The sequence below is a fragment of the Schistocerca gregaria genome, chromosome 7, assembly GCF_023897955.1.
Source record: "Schistocerca gregaria isolate iqSchGreg1 chromosome 7, iqSchGreg1.2, whole genome shotgun sequence".
Taxonomy (NCBI): domain Eukaryota; kingdom Metazoa; phylum Arthropoda; class Insecta; order Orthoptera; family Acrididae; genus Schistocerca; species Schistocerca gregaria.
The window spans coordinates 283,759,114-283,780,130 of record NC_064926.1 but is presented as its reverse complement, the minus strand read 5'-3'; the positions used below and the strand labels follow the sequence as shown (position 1 = coordinate 283,780,130).

General features: G+C 38.5%; 2 protein-coding genes across 6 annotated transcripts in view; one reads left to right on the top strand and one right to left on the bottom strand.

Annotated features, from left to right (window-relative positions):
• Nucleotides 1-11,971, top strand: part of LOC126282111 (zinc finger protein 679-like) — a 165,426-nt gene extending 153,455 nt beyond the window's left edge. For all 4 annotated transcript variants that reach the window (XM_049981575.1, XM_049981572.1, XM_049981573.1 and 1 more), the window contains one exon: nucleotides 7,384-11,971. In XM_049981575.1, the coding sequence (XP_049837532.1) occupies nucleotides 7,384-7,812 (429 nt within the window). In that variant the 3' untranslated portion in view covers nucleotides 7,813-11,971. The remainder of the gene's footprint in view (nucleotides 1-7,383) is intronic.
• The window catches only part of LOC126282113 (uncharacterized), a 388,870-nt gene that overhangs the window by 18,221 nt on the left and 349,632 nt on the right, over nucleotides 1-21,017 (bottom strand). The window lies entirely within an intron of this gene.

The window sequence follows — 21,017 nt, the reverse complement described above, 5'->3', positions numbered from 1 at the left end:
CTTAGAAAATGCAGGTAAGATTGAGATGGGACGGTAGTTCTCAATTTTTGATTTATCACCTTTCTTGTAAATCGGGGTTACTTGTGCTATCTTTAGACTATCTGGGAAACAACCTGATGCAATTACATCATTTACTGCTGTGGCCATGGCATCAGATATGTTGTCTATGCATCTTTTCAGTGTACTGATAGACAATCCATCATAGCTGTCTAATCTGTGATTAACCGTGGTTACGCTGGAGTCAAGATTCTTGGTTGCGTTTCGGGTGTTAGCTGTCTCGCTTTGCATGGTAGCTAAAGTGTCATTTAGTTCGAAAATTATTCCACTTCGCATTTGAGAAACAGCATCCTTAACTTGCTTCGCTACTTCTTTGGCTACGTTTTCTCTAACAGTTTTTATTTCTTCGCTTACTGTAGAAAGTTTATCTTCAATAACTGTAGAAAGTTTATCTTCAAGCGAGGCTAACATTTGTCTATTTTCCTCTTTCATTTGGCGATTTCCGCCCTGCATCATTTGAGTTATTTGACTCAGTAGCTGTTTGAATACATCATCTGTCACTACCCCTGAATTGCTTTCACCTGCCTCCCTTGTAACCGGTATATGGCTACGAGTACTAGTGGCAGAAACTATGCTGGCATTGCTTAGTTCAGTATAGGTAAAATTATGGCGTGAGGCATCAAAGTCCATAAGATTTCCCACTTCACTTTCTACAATTGTTTCGATTGGTGTCTCAGCCCTACTAATTATCCTGCGGAACCGTAAGCGACGCGACAATTCACTCGTTTCGTTCTGTTCATTTGAATCTAGTGATGACATTTTATCGTCTGCCATAGCTCACTTATTTACAAACAGTAAGTCAATGAAGTTCGTTTGAGCTACGTCCGTCAGCTGTTGACAGAGATGTAATTTATAGGTTGCTAGTCGGTTGTCACTGCTACGTCACAAGATGGGAATGTCGGGATTTGCACGTCACGAGAACAAGAGACTATTCTGGACCGAAAAGAAAGTATGGCTGCACAATGGTCAAAATAAATGAAAACTAAGGCTGGTCAGCTCCGTGAACAGGCAGCGGACATTTAAAAACAACTGATATGCTATACACAACAATGGAATTTAAACAATATTTAAAGAAATTACCAATCTACTAAATGCAGTCTACTGAAATCAAAGCAAATTTTTACTGCAACTACTAAAGATCGCCACAAATTGATTAATGTCGGATGAAATTAAGGAAGCTTGGCTACGGCTAACGAAATTTTAACTTACGTTACTGATGACTGCCTTGGGCGTTGCAACTAGGTTTTCGCACAAATTCGGTTCCAAAAAAAATCTATCTTCCGTAATTTGCTCTGAATATCGTTTCTTTCGCTCAATGGAAATTTTATTGGATGGTGTTTGATGCCATGTAACAAATAAAAAGCACAAGACTAGCTACAATTCTTTATGAATATTCCCACAATGCGTATCTTATATAAATTGTTCCTTTGAGGGTTTTTTTTTTTTTTTTTTTTTTTTTTATTCGCGTCCCTGTTCGGGCGCCAATTATAACGATATGTTTACGTAATGTGTATACATAAACATACGTTATAAACGTCCCCGTTCGTAGTCGCTAATTATAACAATATGCTTCTTTTATGCCGCAACATATAGCTATAATCAGCGGTGTAAATATATTTGCGAATGCCGACCGTGTGCGGCTGTCTCTTGTTGGATCGTCTGATCAGTCGGAAGTTGCATTGCAGAGGAGAGTAAATTGCCTATTCGAAATATAATTATTTTTGGATAGCTCAACATGAATTTCCTAAGGGACCGTAGTTTATCATGCATTTACTAGTAGAATGAGCCGCGGAGAAAATATTTCGCCGCATACAACTTCCGTCCGATTTCGACGAAAGAATTCGTGACTGTGAACTCTCTATTTGGCAGAAACATAAAGAAAATTAAATAACTTCATGAAGGAGTGAGACATAGATTCTACACTAAATAAATAGTCCATACACCAATTCCATTTAAATCTGAATTTATGGCAATTAATAGATGAATTTACACTACAATGAAGAATTTTAACATGGATGCTGTTTTGACTGGCACTTCTCTTCTCGTAATGACAATAATTCCTTTGACGTTTTCACATACGCGTCGCACAATAAATTTACTGCTATGCAGTATTGCACTTTTACTTTACACTAAAATAATATTATTTTTAACGATAATAATAATAATAATACGGCGGCAAGACATGCGCATCCGACACAAGTTACAAGAGACAAGAGAAGAATGAGTAACTGTTCATCGAGAATATCTCGTACATAAAAAAAAAAGAAAATGTGTAAAAGTGTTCTTCTTCTGTCCGTTTTTCGCGCCGCTGTTTTCAAAGTCAATAACTCACTGCATCTCTGACGGCGCTTCGACAATAAACAAGTTACGTCACAGGTCGTTCACATTTTACATTCTCGCAACATTATTTGCTAACTGTAGCTGTTGCCGAGCGACTGGTTGATTAGTGAATGATTTAAAGTGATAAGGCAATCACATAATGTTACATACCCCACTAGCTCAATTAAGTTTCAGTTGGAGACACCACTTCAAACATATTCGTAAGTGGAGGGAATGTACTACTTTGAGTGTTCTTCCTGATCCCAGCATCCCCTGTACAAGACCCCTAAAGTTACCACTGATTTGCCTCTGCTAGTATAGTTAGGGAGTAATGATACATCCAGTATTTCCTGGATTTGGTATGTGACTTCAAGTAATTTGCTGAGAACACACTGTCGCAGTACCTTCCAATTACTTATTAGCAGTAAGGGTGATTTCCAGCTGCTTATGAAAAGCAACCAACTTATCCTGTGACTGAGAAGAGCATTCACAGGGGGAGGGGGGGGGGGGGGCTAAATTGTATTTGGTGCAATGTATTTCTCAACAGTAACCAACTAAGGTTTAACTCAGAGTTAACCTTACTGATTCTTTTGTAATTTATGGATCTGTCACACTACAAGGGTCACTAATTCGCTTTAAGAACTAAAGCTGCAACACCAAAGGAAGTGGTTTGTTATGTTCTGAGAGAAAAACCTGGGATAAAAGTAACTGATTCCTTAAAGATATTTGGAAGTTTGCATTGGGAACTTTTATGTTGTCAAGGTTATGCTCACTAACAGACATGTATAAAAAAATCATGAAGAGCAGAATTCCGTGAAAATATACACTACTCTTGAAGAGGAAACTAGATGAAATGCAATACAAAAGTTATAATATGTGCAAACACAATATTTTGCCAAAGCAGTTGACTTCATATGAGTTACATTTACTTTGCGAGTGTGAACTAACTATTACTCCCGTAGAAGAAATTGGTCAGTGAGTGAAAAATGTGAATATATTACACTAACCACACAGGAATCCATTGCAGTTAATGGAAAAATGATTTTCTGAACATCACATTATTGTCAAAGTGTATAGATTTCAAATTGGTAGCTCATGGCCATCAATTTACTTTTAAGTAGGCTATGTTATGCAAAAAAAAAAAAAAAAAAAAAAAAAAAAAAAAAATGCAGACTTACAAAAATTCTCAATAATTCACATAGTTATATACTGAAATTATATGAGAATGGTTGTCTAAACAAGAATAAATCTGCAAAAATTTGGAGAAGGTGCAAATGTAGTTTGTAACAGACATTATAGTGCAAATTTTATGCAGCACTCACAATAATTTGAAACTAAGCAATTTATATACTTGTTTTGATACAATCAGTTGAGGATAATGAATAAGTGACATGAAAATATCTAGAATTTAGAAATGAATGTATTAGACACTTGGACACTGTCTTATGCAAAGAAAAATCCAGGAATTGGCTGATATATGTAGATAAACATGCAAAATTGATGAATTTTGTACCAGGTTGATTTATTAACAATGTCTACACTATCTTGCCGTAGCATCAGTAGGTTACACTAATTGTGTGTCGTTGCACAACTCCCACTGTGTTGCTGGGTGTCTGTCAATTGCTTCAACTTTAAATCTGCCACACTGTTGCCAATCATGATGTACTTATCATAATGTGGTTCTTCAGCTTCTTCTTATGCACTAGTTGACGGAATAGCCAAAGAGTGTTCTGCCAGTTTTTAGCGTCCAAAGGACACAGTATTTTGGCAGTCATGCATGTTATCATTGTCATGTGCACTAGCAAACTGACCTCTTGGGAGGTGCATGTTTGACTGACTTACAGCCCCTCACCCAGCATTGTGTTGCTGACCAAAGAGAGGTTTGCATTGAAGACTGTTGCCATGGTAAAACATCCAGGCTGCATCAGTGTGGACATAGGCATTCCATCCACCCCAAATGCCAGCTTGTTGTTTTCTATGAATGCCTTCTCTGTAATTAGACTTAGTGTTGGTTCTCAAGCCTTGCCAGGACTATAGCCACAGTCTCTATGTATTTTGATAGCCTTTCTAATGATGTTGTCCCAGTATTTCGGTGAATATTGTGCCCACTGATGCTAACGCTCATGGCTTTTATGAGGGTTTCTGCCTTATCTGTGTTGCAGGTTAATCATTGCCTGCTGTTCATCTATCAGCCTCAGACTGGATGTTGTGTAACCTCTCGGTCTACATCTACATGACTACATCTACATGACTACTCTGCAATTCACATTTAAGTGCTTGGCAGAGGGTTCATCGAACCACAATCATACTATCTCTCTACTATTCCACTCCCGAACAGCGAGCGGGAAAAACGAACACCTAAACCTTTCTGTTCGAGCTCTGATTTCTCTTATTTTATTTTGATGATCATTCCTACCTATGTAGGTTGGGCTCAACAAAATATTTTCGCATTCGGAAGAGAAAGTTGGTGACTGAAATTTCGTAAAAAGGTCTCGCCGCGACGAAAAACGTCTATGCTGTAATGACTTCCATCCCAACTCGTGTATCATATCTGCCACACTCTCTCCCCTATAACGCGATAATACAAAACGAGCTGCCCTTCTTTGCACCCTCTCGATGTCCTCCGTCAATCCCACCTGGTAAGGATCCCACACCGCGCAGCAATATTCTAACAGAGGACGAACGAGTGTAGTGTAAGCTGTCTCTTTAGTGGACTTGTTGCATCTTCTAAGTGTCCTGCCAATGAAACGCAACCTTTGGCTCGCCTTCCCGACAATATTATCTATGTGGTCCTTCCAACTGAAGTTGTTTGTAATTTTAACACCCAGGTACTTAGTTGAATTGACAGCCTTGAGAATTGTACTATTTATCGAGTAATCGAATTCCAACGGATTTCTTTTGGAACTCATGTGGATCATCTCACACTTTTCGTTATTTAGCGTCAACTGCCACCTGACACACCATACAGCAATCTTTTCTAAATCGCTTTGCAGCTGATACTGGTCTTCGGATGACCTTACTAGACGGTAAATTACAGCATCATCTGCGAACAACCTAAGAGAACTGCTCAGATTGTCACCCAGGTCATTTATATAGATCAGGAACAGTAGAGGTCCCAGGACGCTTCCCTGGGGAACACCTGATATCACTTCAGTTTTACTCGATGATTTGCCGTCTATCACCACGAACTGCCTCTCGGTGCCTCTCATCATCTTGTTTTCACTTACTGATTTCCTTCCCGTTGCTACGTGGTGTGACTGGTTATGCAGCAGGTCCAGCCATTGTGTGGTTCGCTGCCAGTGAACTAGGTTCCCCAGTCCATGGACAAGACAGTTGTATTATTCTTACGTGGCCTTGTAGAATCATCTTACATACTGCCGGCATCTGTCTCAGAAATCCAAGATTACAGCAGTTGATTAATTCTCTTCATTGGGAATGTTCTTGGAAGGTGCAGAGCAAATCTAAGGACTATGTTCTGCACTGTGTCCAGCATTTTGACTGTCATTACGGCAGTGCTTCACCACACCACAGTGCTGTAATTGAGCACTCACCTCATAAGTGCTCGGTACAGTTCGATGTCGCATTGTGAGGGTAGCATTGTAATGTGGCTCAGTGAGGGATAAATTAAGTGCAGTCTTCCTAGCACTTTATCCATTACCTCGCTGATATGTAACTGCCATGCTAAGTGTTGGTCTAGGATGGGAGGTATTTGCCAGTGTGAAATCAAGGGATGGAGCCTCCCATGATTTGTACTGGTCATGCCCACTGTACACTAATATCTGGCATTACCTGTGGTTGTTCAAGCCAGAGTGGCTGCTTTTGTGAGCATGTGTCTGTTTTCCTTTCTTTTCTGAAGAAGGCTTTATCTGAAAGTTTATTGTGTAACAATCTTTTTGTTGTGCCAGGCAGCAACTCGTTGTATCATCTTTATGGTGAATAGCAATCTATCTGAACTTTACCTCACAAGCAAGTCCTACATGTAATTTTTTTTTTTTTTAGTGAAACATCACATTTTCCACATTGTTTGCAACATGCATTATTCTCCAAAACATCTGATAGTAAAGACATATTAATTATCTCATGGTCTGTAGTCCCAGCATACAGTTTATTGTTTCGTTCTTCAATTCCAGCTAGTTTTCTTTTTTAAGCACTTTCAGTTGTAGAGGCAGCAGCATCACTCAATTTATCACTCCCAATGTAGATATTAGACACTACTGGGTTGTCAGACACTGATGTAGATGATGAATCAGGCAAATTTGAGCACCCCACAAATTGCCAGGTGGAGGTTATTTTCCTCCTCTGTACCAAAAAACAAGGGAGAATTTAGAGAGTGAAAAGCTGTGTCGGAAATTGTCATCCACTGAGGCAGCAGGGGATCGCATTCATAAGAGACAAGGCCTTTCTACACAGCAGCTATCTCTATTGTCTCCACTGGTGATTGTGGCAGTCAGTCAAAATCACTGAGTGACGAACCAATGTTGCGAAGTGTTCCACCTATAGTGTGTCAGGGTAAAAACTCATGTTTGCGGCCTAAGGGGTGGCCTACTGGCAGGTGCCAGCATCTATAACTTTGACACTCTTAACATCAGTGGATGACATTTCTGGACACGGGTAACTATACTCAGTTTTTTCCCCAAGACAACCTCTACAACACTCGAAGTTTGTCACAACATTTCTGCAGCATCCTGCATACCATGACTTGCTTCATATTTGTGAATTTCCTGTTCATGATGGTGTTTACACAACAACATAAATAAATGATTTACTAATGTTGCATTTCTTTAAGTCTAATGCATGAGTGTCATGATTTCTGTTGATTTCTGCTGATTTTAATACACATGAAAAAAACTAATATGTCACTGAAAACTGAAGAAACTATTTCAACATTCATTACCGTAATTATATTCATAACTGATCTAAAGACATTTTTTAACCTCTAAAATTACTGTTTATTGGTTTAGAACTGTATTATTGAAAAAGTTAAGATTTTTTTGTGCTTTGTTACAGACTACAGATGCTGGAAATAAAGATAGTGAGCTTGCAGTTAAACGGTTAAGTGATGGAGAAGAGTCATCTATGCATGAGAAGGAAGTGCAATATGAAACAAACTCTGTGAGTGAGAGGGTGTTTCTGGTACAATGCAACAGAAATAAGGGAGAACAAATAAAACTTCTTGTGGGCACAGACGTATCAGAAGATATTGGCCATATCGAAACTGAACCACCAACTCTGCAGCTGGTCTATCACAACAGCCCAAGACCAGGTACATTATCAGATGTTGAAGGCAGAGGTACTCGTGTTGAAGTGCAAGGTGGTGGTTACCTTACAAGTAACTTTGTAGCACTTTCGGGAATAGAGACTGAAAAAAACAATGCTGCACCTACAGTAATTGTTGTTGTTGATACAGATCAGAACTCAAGCTTAGGTACTGAATGACTTCTTTCCATATTTCCAGCAAATTGAGGCATACAATGCTCTCTGACATAAATTGGGCAGAAAAAAAATTATTTACCAATGAGCAGCTGTTGCAAACATGCAGAAAGGCATTAAGTTGCCAGCTTTCAGAACTAGGTGCCCTCCTGGAACATAGGAGGAAGGGATAGGAGGATAACAAACTGTTTATTCACAAGGATACAAGAAAAGCCATTCATGACCCTAGTTCAAGAAAGACTTACCACATGAGAAATGGGTTGTTATCAGATGAGATTTGAAAACCTGAGGACTTCGAAATGGTCCAATGGTGAGGAAGAAAATCAGAGGGAATGGAAATACATCAGAAATAAGCCAGTAAGATCTGGAAACTGAGTGCAGGAAGAATGGTAGCCAGTGAGAAAAAAATTAAATGATAAGAAGGGGGAGAGAGAGAGAGAGAGAGAGAGAGAGAGAGAGAGAGAGAGAGAGATAAGGAACAGAAATGATAAATTAAGGAAAAACTGGAAGAATCACTGTGCATTGTGGCCAGATGACTGGTAGAAACCTAGGCTGTGTTGTAGACAATTAGTGAACTTGCTTAAATCAAGAACAAACTTTGAAGGTATCTGCCTTATGTGCCAACTACAGCGGGAAAGGGCCGTGTGACCTTGCTGGACCCTGTGATTTTGGACTGTCTGAGGGAACAAATGATGATTCACTGTATGCAAACTTGATGCTTACATACATAAAACCACCAGAGATGGAATAGTGGAAAGTGGACTGCTATGAACCACACATGCACTGGATCAACAAGTACTATAGTTATGTGGAAATTGTCGGTGTAAGCATCAGCAGGAGCAGTCACCTTTACATCTAACTTAGCAACAGTGTGAGCCCCTACCTGGAGCAGAGGAAAGCGGCCTGTGACTCATATTCCACTTCTTAAAGCAACTACATCAGTATCTAATATCTAACTGACAAATCTAGTAGGGGGCAGAGAATGCACTCTGGAAAGCTAACATTTTTTGTTACAGTTAGAGCACAGTTCAACCGTGAGGAAATTATTACAAGTTTAAAGTAACTGATTAAAATATTTTTTGATACTGCTTTATTTAAAATATACTAAAATTTGTACAAAGCAAACAACATACTTCATTTAAAACAGGAAGTAAACAACAAAAACAAGTTACAACTCATGAAACTTTGCGACCACACATTGTCATTCAACTAAAAAAAGGTATTAACATAATTACAAGCAGAATAAACAATTCAGCTTCTGAGTGCAGAATTTTCTTCCATCCATATTTCACTTATATGTTATGTCTTTGCAGAAGCTTAACAGCAAAGGTAGTAATGTTTCTATGTCAGCCACTAACTTGAATATTCAGAAATTTGAATGTTCAAGAAAATGTACACTGCATGAAAATAGAACTGAGGAAAAACTGCTTGAAATACATAATACTGTATATTGATTGCTACATTCTTGGCATTTGTACTGCAACCAATTAGCAACATTCTGTAATTATTTTAGTCAATAGCAAAATGACATTATTACAGGAATTATTGCTCTGAAAGGTTGTGACCATTTATCTACAATGAATCAGATGCCTTGTGTAAGAGTCAGTTCTATGCACTTACATGGTAATCTATTCTTTATTATTTTGTTGTTATTACATTTCCACAATCTCTATGTAAAAAGTTTTCTTCATAATAAATATTATGAGACCTACCCAAATATTTAAAATTGATATTTACTATCACAGTTCAATCTATTCTATATTTTTTTTAGCAATCACAGTCAATAAATTCTATAAGGAAGCCATTTATACCAACTTGTTATACTGCAACCATTATAGACAGCAAGTTGCAAGGATCAGATTTCAGGAAATTAAATACACCTTGCCAAGTCCATAAGGGATACAATATGTACTATTAATTATAAGAAACATCTTTAATGGTTCTCTGTAATATTCATTTAAGTCCATTATCTTTATTGGGACTTGAGGTATAAGTGTAAAATATACCTTTCAATGGAAGGAAATTGAATAATACATCTCTTTTATGACTCCCCCCCCCCCCTTGAAACAGTGGATTCAGTATTTTCCACTTGTTAATAAAAGAAATATAAAAATAATACTGTATTAGCCCATACAGTAATGTGAAGTATTCCTTTAATGTAAATCGTAAATATCAGAACCTGTAATAGGAATGTATACAGGTTTACAACAGTGGCAGTGAATACATATTTTTATTTATTATATGGCAAATGAATACCAGCATTCTATTCCTGAAAAGTGACACATAGAAAGTGATATACAATCATATTTCTCACTGTGTGTCCAAGTGAACTATAATGTTGATACTCAAAGTTCATAACTTAAATGAATGCATTTTGCATGTTGAAACATATTCATGAGTTATGTTAACCATGAAACATAGTGGTGATTTCAAATCCAGTTAGCAGGTAGGAATAATTTTCTTAATTCAAAATATTCTAAGGAAAGTGGAAGTAGCTGTTTTCATATTAATTCTTTTGTTGCACTTGGTGTACAAGATCCTTATAAAGTTTCTCCAGTAAAACTTTTAAAAGTAGTTGAGAGGTATTTATCAAAGGGTAATTTACATAGGAAAAAATAAAAATTATTTGTCTGTCAATTTTCACATAAGGTAAATTTTTTGTATGCATTAAACATCCTCGACGTCAGTTTGGGGAAAGGTCTTTGGTGTATGTATTGTTGACAGAATGTTGATGGCTTCAGAGATGAATTGCTGGCGAGACCACATAATTCTCTTACAAGAAATATTGTATTCAAAGACATGCAAATACATCTCATGTAACTAATAGAACAACTCATTACTTAAGAATCCAACAGTTGTTTCTTTTTACAATAGCTGCCTTCTCATTTTTCCAAGAATGTATTGTATGCTCATTGTTAGAACTTCCATGATACTGTGTTGCCTGTCTGGATATTTTGATATGTCTTCTGACAGTTTACATGTTGCAATAGCCACGATGAAGAGAGAAAAATTTATTTGGCAAAGGCTGGTCATGTGTTGATGTATTCTGCAAACAGGTAAATCAGAATTGCTGAGAATTGCACACATTGCATTTATGGATTATATGAAACCATTTGATAGGATTGTAAGTAAACAATGTAGGGAATGTTTTTGGCAATAGCTTTACAGTCCATATAAAAGGAGCTATAAAATTTTTGTTCTGACATACTGCTGGATTAATGAAGTTCAATAAACTGACAGTAATAAAATGAGGTGTCAGTCAAGGATGCACTCTATCATCAGTGTTGTTCATGTAACCCATTAAGAATATTAGCTAAGTAAGGAAAGCAGAACAACCTTGTGATTCCAACGAAGTTGGCAGAAGACATTAAATATCTTCTTTGTTGCTGACAACTTTCAGACAAAAACATGGAAACATCTTTTCATTTAATACTCAATATACCTAAGTGATATAAATGAAGTTCATTGCATTTCTCATGGAAAAATTATTTAATTGCAGATCATTGTCAACAGTGGGATATTACCACAGGTTACACTCTTGAAATACCTTGGCTTTGACATTGCCCACGACAATGAGTAAGATGTTGAAAATTAGGTATAAATTTTCTCTGAAAGCTAAGACAATTCAGATGCTGGGAAGACACTGTAGCAAAGAAACAGAAATTATATTTTACATATGATAGCTGTGTTGTATGTAAGTGAAACCTGAATACTGTAGTGAACATGCTGTTAGGCTGCTCCGTGATTAGCATACAGGAAGCGTATTTGGGAGGATGTCAGTTCAATTCTGCACCTAGGCATCCGGATTAAATTTTCTGTGGTTAGTTGAAACCACTTAAGGCAAAAAAAGAATGTTCTTCTCCCACGGTTCACCAAGCTGAGCTAGTGCTCGGCTTCTAATGATCATGTTGGTGATGGAATGTTATACTGGAATCTTCCTCTGTACTAAATACAAACAGATGAATCACAGCTCCAACAGAAGACATTAGGTTTATAAATGTAGTAAAGGATTGTTACAAAAAGATATAATACTACATAAGAAATTATGACAAGTGGAAAACGTGTATTCATAGTTATACACGGAGAGAAAAAAGTAATGGATACTGCAGCAAATGGTGGAAATGTATATCAGTAATACATGAGACTGCATACTGAAACTAGTTATACAGTATGATCACTGGCTAACACGGTGTTGAATCTTCTAGAGAGGGCTGGACTGTTGAACCAGAATAGGTAACAGAACCTAGTCAATGAAGACATGGGAGCAGCAAACCCACCATGAGCTTTTTATACATGGCACTGGAGGCAGTGCATCATGTGGGCTGCTCCAATTTCTCATAAGGTGTTGTACCAGTTTAGCCAGCATTTCATAGGTTAAAGAATACCCTTATTTTGTTTGATAATAAACAATTTGAAACTGTGATGTCACCAACCCATTTGCACATTGCAAGTGCAACTGTTAGCTTTAGCAGGACAAGGTAGAAATATTTGCATGTATTCTACAGCTTATTTAAATATTTCTCCAGGCTCACCCAGTCAACTTGTTAAGTTGTTGTAACAAACCATAGCTGCAAATCTGTCGAGGTTCCACGATATTAGATAGTTCCACTACACTGTTTTTCATTTCATTGTTATTTCAACCAACAAGTCTCTGCTGTGTTTCTAAAATGTGTCCTGTACTTTTGCATCTGATCATTACTCTTGAAAATAGTTATCAAATCATCTTGTTCCAAGATTATACACCACACCATCTCTCTCTTTGGAGATCTAAAAGTGTTCAGTGAAGTGATAATTGTAACTAAAACTGTATTAAATGTAGGGGTATCTGAAGTGGGAAGAAGGTAGCAAGTTACTTTTTGGATATGAATAAACAGCTGTCCTAAACAGAGTATTCTAGGCAATATCCTCAATTTGTCTGTGATCACAGGCTATGCATTCAGAAATATAACTTTGTATGAGTGAAAAAAAGCTAAATAGTGCAAAACAGTGTAGGTGATCTGTCATCAAATGCATCAGGGCCACACAGCATGCAGATTGGTATATGTAAAAATTTAAGTGTAATCAAATAGAGGTGGCAGCAGAGCTAGTGCGACACATGTAACAAAATACCCGAAGCATGAGTTCAGTATAGAGTAAAGCTCTCTCTTGAATGATACATATTTGAGTTTCACCACACAAGTTTTGAAACTGTTTTGCAGTACATTCCAATGCTCTCCCTGCAAGCACAATCACAGGTTGACCAGAATCTCGGCTAGTAATGAACTGTGGAGAAGGTATTGTAGATATATGCAAAATTTGAAATCGGTGGGTAGGCCTAGGATCTTGCTGGCCACATCCACAACTCATAACATGCCATATGCTGTATAAGTCTGATACAACCATTACCTCTCGTACCATTGGTGCTGTGGAGTGGGAAGGTAATAATTGTGGATATGGTAATAAATGCTGCAGCCTTTGATAAAGGCACTGAACTGCCTATCTGTGTAGCTGCGGAAAGAAACGTGGTGTTTGCTTAAATACAGTATTCAGAACCCGCATTGTAGGTTACATTGTATTGCTGTGAGAGCAAACTCACCTTCCACGGAAGTGGTGTATGGTGCCTTCAGTCTTCTGCATTAGTTGTTTTCATTGGTTGAATTTTTTTATTGTTGAGCAGTGTACTGTCATTATTTCGCTAGCACGGCCATGGAGAGAGAGAGAGAGAGAGAGAGAGAGAGAGAGAGAGAGTGTGTGTTTTGTGTGTTGCGATATTAACAAGAATGCTACAGTGAACTGTGGCCACCACTGCATGCAGTACACAGATTCCACCAGTCGGTGGCTGGCATGCCAGCTAACACTCTGGAATCCATTACCTTCTTCATTGTGTGTTTGCTGCAGTTGGTTCTCCTACTAATAATCCCTTAAGTTTTTTGTGTGTTTGCAATGGACAAAAGTCCTGGCCATTACAATTGTGAACATCAGGTACATGTGTAATGCAGTTTATTTCCTGTTTATCTAGGATGTGGTTGCATTAATTTAAAATATATTGCTGGTCTTTTCTTACATGGGTTGCTATTAAATGTGTGTGTTAAGTTAAAACCACAATGTTGAGAAATAGGTCATATTTAAATGGTACTCTAAAGAGAAAAATAAAAGCATGCCAAGATGAAGACGTTAAAAATACAGTGAAGACTGATACCGTTTCCCAGCAATCAACTACATGTCCATAATAAAAATGTACTAAAATTAATAACAGAAGTGAAACTGGAGAAAAATGATGATTTAAAAGTTGAAAATGGAAGTTGGTACAGCTGCAAAAATGAAATGGGGGATGATTCTAACAGCTAGCAATTTCATAGAGGACATGATACCACTTGTAAAAATGAATCACATGTAAATTCTGAGGATGCACAATTTGAAAACAGACCACCAGCAACAGACGCTGATTCAGCACCAACTGATCGTTCTTTTCAACTTAAAGATAATCAGCAACATACACCTTTCAGTGCCAACAGATGATTATTCCACAGTAAACTGAATGAAGAGAATGAACTAAAAGTTCTGGCTGTGCATGGCTGAGGGTTTTTTCTCTGGAGACACTAAGACAGAAAAAGTCATTTAGGCATGATTATTACTATAATTACATGGACACAGGTGAGAAAATTCTCTTTTTTGTATTAATTGATCTATAGATGGCATCATATCAAGATTCCTGAACTGTAACTTATGTAAATAGTGTAATGTAATCTCAAATTGTGCAGGTGCTCTCTGTTGCATTATTTCTATGTAGATACCATGTTGCTGGTGGTATAGTTCAATAAATTTAAAGAAAGGGAACAGCTTTGAAAATTATCCTGAGAAAATATGGATACACAGGAAAACCAGCTTAACATTTGACATATGGGTGCTGTCAGTGAGAAATCACTGATAATGGCCCACTGTTGCCCATATCAACCATTTTAGTGAAGCAGTGCACCATTGTCCCCCACGACATCATTGGCAAGGGCGAGTTCAATGCGCTGCTGGCCTGTGGACACGGGTGCTGATGTTGATGTGTGCTGCACAAGCTCTCCATACACACGCATGATGACACTAGTGCCAGCAGCTCTAGGCATGCCTGAGGGTTGCTGCCCTGTCCTGTTGTCACAAATATCTCTGGCAGGTGGTGGCATGGGGGCAGAACACTTCTTGCGGTGGGTGCGCATGTTGCTGGACTGGCTGAAGGTGGCACCGCAGCGGTCACAGCTATAGGGCCGCAGGCCGGTGTGGTGGTTCATGTGTGCCTTCAGGTGATGCTTCTTGGTGAACGCCTTGCCACATTCGCTGCACGAGTACGGCCTGATGCCCGAGTGAATGCGCAGGTGTAGCTTCATGTTACTACGGTCTGCGAACTGCTTGCTGCATATCTGTTTGCAAGATATTTATGTGCCAGATAGTGATTGTATCCTGGCCAAGGGACTGTAAAATTTCTAAACATAAGGAGGAGGAAAGTATGGGTTTATGTCCTGCTGAAGGTGCCCAGTGACGGAAACGGAGGTCTGATACTAAAAAGAAAGAAACATAAGTTTCCAGATTGAATCTTATACTCTGTAGCAGAGTAAATGATTTTTTGAAACTTCCCAGCAGAGTGAAACTGTGTGAAAGATCAGAACTTGAACTGGGAACTTTGCCTTTCATGAGCAATTACTCTATTGGCTGAGATATCCAAGTACAACTCAAGGTATGTGCGCACACAGTTTTACTCCTACTTGTACCTCACTCCAATCTCCCAAACTTCACGAAAATTGTACTGCTTATCTTGCGGGACTAGCACTCCTGGAAGAAAGGATGTAATGGAAACATTTTCCTATAATATCCTTAGACAAAGCCTTTTTCCATTGCTTGTGCCACAAGATATGAAGTCATATCCTGTGGAGCCTGGAGGTTAGAAGAGAAGAACTGGTAAAAATAAAGCTGTGATGGTAGGTTGTGTGTCATGTCTGGATAGTTCTTGTGGAACAGCATTGCCCATGAAAGGAATGGTTCTGGGTTCGAGTCCTAGTCTGGTACACAGTTTTAATCTGCTAGAAAGTGTTGTAACATCGTAACAGATGTTGATTTATGTGCTACTCCCAAAATATTTTTGTGCAAATACTGAGAGGAGCTTCAAATGCTCTGTTGTGAATATGGAATTGGAGTTGAGAAGAGTTCACCTTCATTATGTATAAATGCAAGCAAGTTTCATAAACAGAATACAAAACCAATATTGGATTACTCAATTTGGCACATACTTAGGAACACATTGCTACAAATAAATATCTAAAGGCTATGTAGCAAATCATAATGAAATTCAACAAATGTGTTAATTGCATAACATGTAGCCAAGAGTAGTGCATCTGCAAACAGTTTCATATGCAAGAATCGCATCTGACCTATACTGCTAGAGTGTTTGAAAAAGGGTGTAAGGTTATGATTAATTTCACATCAACAACAAGGTCATAAGAGGTGAAGTTAGAGCTGGAAATAGGACTAGGAGGAGAAAGGAAACAGGCTGCAACATTTTTAATGTTTTTCTGACAACCTTTTTGAGACAGTGCACCGAGATGGGAAAAGTTGAGTAAGTTTTTTCATGTTTGTTAATTAAAATTGTATACCTCTAATGTGTATGTATAAATAATGTTGTCATCGTCTTTAGTCTGAAGACTGGTTTGAAGCAGCTGTCCATGTTCCTCTATTCTGTGCAGCTCTCTTCATCCCTACGTAACCACCTGCACAAATTCGTACAGGGGGAATGGGGGTGTTGGATGCGCCACAAGACACTAAAACTGCCAATTTGACATAACTGAGTTGATCAGTTTCGAGACGGCTCATACTACAAGAAATTAAATTTTATAGATGAACTGATGGTTATCCAATCACTTCTAGAATTGTATGAGAATTCTGTAATGTAGAAAAGCTCTCTGCTTCAGATTCCTATGGTGGCGGCAAGTAGCCCATCTGGACACCATCCTCCCTCCTCAACCCCCACCCCCCTCCCTCCCCCAACCTTTCACATTTGTGATTGTAACTTAAATCCATTTGAGCCTGCTTATGTATTCACCCCCTTGATCTCTCTTTAAAATTTTTAGTCTAAACACTTCCATTATGAAATTAATGATGCCTTGATGCCTCAGGATGTATCCTATCAACTGATCCCTTTTTATTCAAGTTGTGCCAAAAATTTCTTTTTTTCGCAATTCAGTACTGTACCTCTTCACAAGCTATTCAGTTTGTGCTACACTATAAAATCGTTACAGGTAAGAATCTGGTTTAGAAGTCTGTCTTACTATTGGGTAACTTGTCTGACTCATTCTGGAGTACACAGGTTTGTTTCCTGTCTATAACCATCATAAATGGTTCTTAAACCAAGCATTGGAAATGTCTAAATTATGCTCTGCTCCTCTCTGCCAGTTCATGTTCATGATCCCTTATGTTCAAATATTCCCATTAAAGTTTCATCCATGTCATTGTAGTAATAAATGACGTTATAATGGAATTCCTGACTTAGGTGAAAACACTACACTTGTCTGTTAACTACCCCAATTGTAGAACAGAAAACTTTTCAGCAGCACCCCATACTGCACTTAAGTCAATGTCATTCGTCAGAAGAAACATGTAAGTTTTGCTTCAAGCAGTCTGAACCATCTCACGTCGTGTTGTGATGTTATTCATTCAATGAGGCACTCCACAACTGCCAACACAGGTTGTTGCAACGAACCAGAGGAAGTAGCAGCAGGTCCGATTCTCAGTATTGCCAGTGAATTTACCTTGATGGGAGAAATGTTTTGATATATAAACCCATTGTTTTGAAACTAACTTACAAGGTACTTTAAAGAGGGATGGTTATTCTTATTTGTGAGACTGACATAAAAAATACAGTAGAGTGATCACATGACCATCGAAACTGCAGTCCAGTGATGCCAGTGTCAAAGTGTAGTGTCTGATTTTACTACATGGGAGCCAAAATGATTGGTACCTCTGGAATTCTGAAGGTAATGGGTGGTGAGAAATGAAAGCAAGGTGTAAACTAGCTTCTGTTGTGAGAGTATCACAAGGAACTCGCAGATAATGTTTCACTCACCGTAGTTTACTGACTTAATGTGGCCCAGCATTGGTGTCTTTACAGTTTTATAGAACAGGAGAACATGCACACTTACAGGCTGTAGATGATCATTATTTACTATTCTGAGGGAGCCATTTTTTTAGGGAGGGGAAATAGGAAAGATTTGATTGTTCAAGGAGGGGAAAAAAGTAAGAGAGAGAACATGAAAGTGGTAGTGATTTAGTATGAATGTGGGTAGTGAAGAAAGGAGATGGCATGAAGAGTGAACGGGTGCAGGCATGGGCGGGGAACAGCTATCCGAACGATAAAAGGTAAACTGCTGAACCATTCTATCTGTATTACTTGACTAGTGTAGATGGGTGGAAGATATTGAGACATTCTGATGAAGGGATAGAAATAGTAATAAAGAATCGGGCCATGGTTTTCAGTTCTGGTGTATCATTCGTAAATATGACGAAAACTTCATTATATGTGTGCTTATTGGGCTTGGAAACTCGACGGCTTAAAAAGAAAAAAAATATTTTTTAGTTCTATTGTTATACAAGCGTTTCCTTCCCAATAGTTAGTATGCCCTTTTGCTTACAAAATGGTTTTTATTATGTCATATTGTGAGCGATCTTTCAGAATTTGTGGTTAATGTGTATTTCACCGACCCAAATAAAGAACTGCTGTTCTTCGAAACTGAATTATTCAGACGACCTAAGAAAGTCTAGAAGATCGATAGGTCTTACCTCACGAGATTTTGAATGAAAAGTGAAGCTGGCGACCATTACTGTAGGTGGAGAACAGTTATCACAGTAAAGAAAAACTATTTATTTTCTTTATTTTGAAACTGATCCCAAACAGTTGTATATGATGATATTTTGAATTAATTTAATATAAAGAGAACAAATAGTTGTTCTACGTAGCAATAGTATGTAGATGAAGTCCCCCATTTCTTCAGCAAAATGTGTGCGGTCACCCAGCTGTAGGGTGTATTGTAGGACTATAGCGGCGCATAGTTTAGTTTACTGGCGGGTTTGTTTTCTGTTGACGACTGCGCCAGAGTAATTGACGCTAATACCCAAATGCTACGATTCTCCTCTAATAGTTGTGACACATATTTCCTGATAAAAAGAAAAGGGAAGCTCCCTGAAGAAACGGTCTAATTTTAATAACTTCGTACACTTACTCTATCAGACTGTGTGTAAATGACAACCTGTGTTAGCCGCTGTTATAGAAGAACAGCATTGCTGCGGTTTCATCAAATGCTCCACCTGAGGGCTGGGGAACATTACCAACGATCCACATCATAGCGTAATACTCGCTGCAGTCAGTGATAATCATGACGTCGTCCGACGAAGACCATGCTTTTCCATCACAGTGATCAACACCATTTTTGCTCCGAAGAATATAAATAGTGTTAAAGAGTTGAGTTATCGGCGTTGAACTGGAAGATGAAATCGGCTTTTGCCTGTCGAACTCAATATTCTTGTGGTACATTGGACCCTATCTATCGAAATCCTTAAAAACGCTTTATACGGTTGGTTACTCTGTTGCGGCTTAATTTATCCGCAGATTGTATTGTTCAAGGTCTGTCGTTTACTCAAAGGAAATACCTGCGTAAATAGCACAATTTGTTTAATTGTTTTTATGTGTGTTGTTAATTCTGAAACCGTGAGAACGAAACTTTAAGCCTCTTGTAAAGGAAATGTTGCATTTCGTTCGGGCCTAAAGCTTTCGAGCAGGACAGAAAATGGCACCGATTTTCCCCCCCCCCCCCCCCCCCCCCGCCCCTTTTCGTCGCCTCATCCAAATATGCTGCTTTGAAGATGGCTTAACACTTTGCACACGTTTGAAAAAGAGTTACATTACTTGCCCCTCGCGTCGCCATAAGGAGAGAACCAACTAATCACACGACTGTTATTTCTGACAAAACCAGCTGGAATCAATCACCTTAAAAAAAAATAACGGCAACATTCTAATTTATCATCTGCTACATGTCAAAGGGCACAATTCATACCAATCCTTCCTGAGCGAGTATGAATACGCTGACGCACACGAAAAAGGCAGACAAGATATGCATGACAGCCTAACATTTAAAAACCCATGTGGATCAAATTAGCCATACGTTTTGCTTGAAAGGGATTTGACCAATCTTGTTCAAGACAAAACAGGCTGAACTTCCTAGCTTCGAGATTATAATGTTACAATGTTATTTTTCCCTACAGTCCAGTATCTCCATGCTACTTCCCTAAGGAATGTGCCATGGTTTTCTGTAATGATACAGAATCTGTTGTGGACACGGGTCACGGTATCACTGTAAACGAGGGAGGACATTTCATATATTTAGCAAAGTTACACTGACGAGTAGTTTTGCACAATGAGAACAAATCACCTTTTCTCTTTGGTCATGCAGCTAACCAGGAGGAGACTCAAGAATTTTGAACCACTGCTCACACTTATTTAACGTGAGAAACACAGATACTGTATTGTGTATGTGAAGACTTCATGATAATTTCAGTTCTACTTGGTATGCAGCGCGGGTAGTCAGATCTCTGGTGCTTTTATGAGAATGAAATAGTGAAGAACGTGAAAAAAAAGCGCTGCTGTAGGAACAATTTCCTGCTCGAAATGAACAACAGCTTGGACAGAACTGTGTTGGTCCCCAAAAAACCCGATGCACATTCAGTTGGGTCTCCTCGAAAACTCTGAAAGCCATGGAAAAAAATACCATATGGATACAAGTATCGAATGATCGCAAATAACGGTAGGAATAATTTTGTTACTTTAAATTTGGGAAGACATGGGCGAAAACATGTTCTTCGTTTGTCATATGATACTTAACAAATGGTATAGCTGTCTTTGCAGGTGGTTGCAAGAACTTTTGAGGCGGCCATACGGCAGAAAATTATTCAGACTTTGCGCGTGAACTATTGAAATAATAATATCGGCGAATGTGACACTATGTGACTTTTAATCTACATGTAACGGATTTCTGTTTAACAATGTGTGTTAACAGAAAGAGAAAGATACGAAAAAATGATCGGTAGACGAGAAGAGACTGGGTAGCGCTGCTGCATGGCTTTAGAAGACACCGGAGCCTGGATTGACACACGAGATTTGCCAAGTCGGGCAAGGAAGACCTGGCCAACCATCGGTTGCTGTCTGC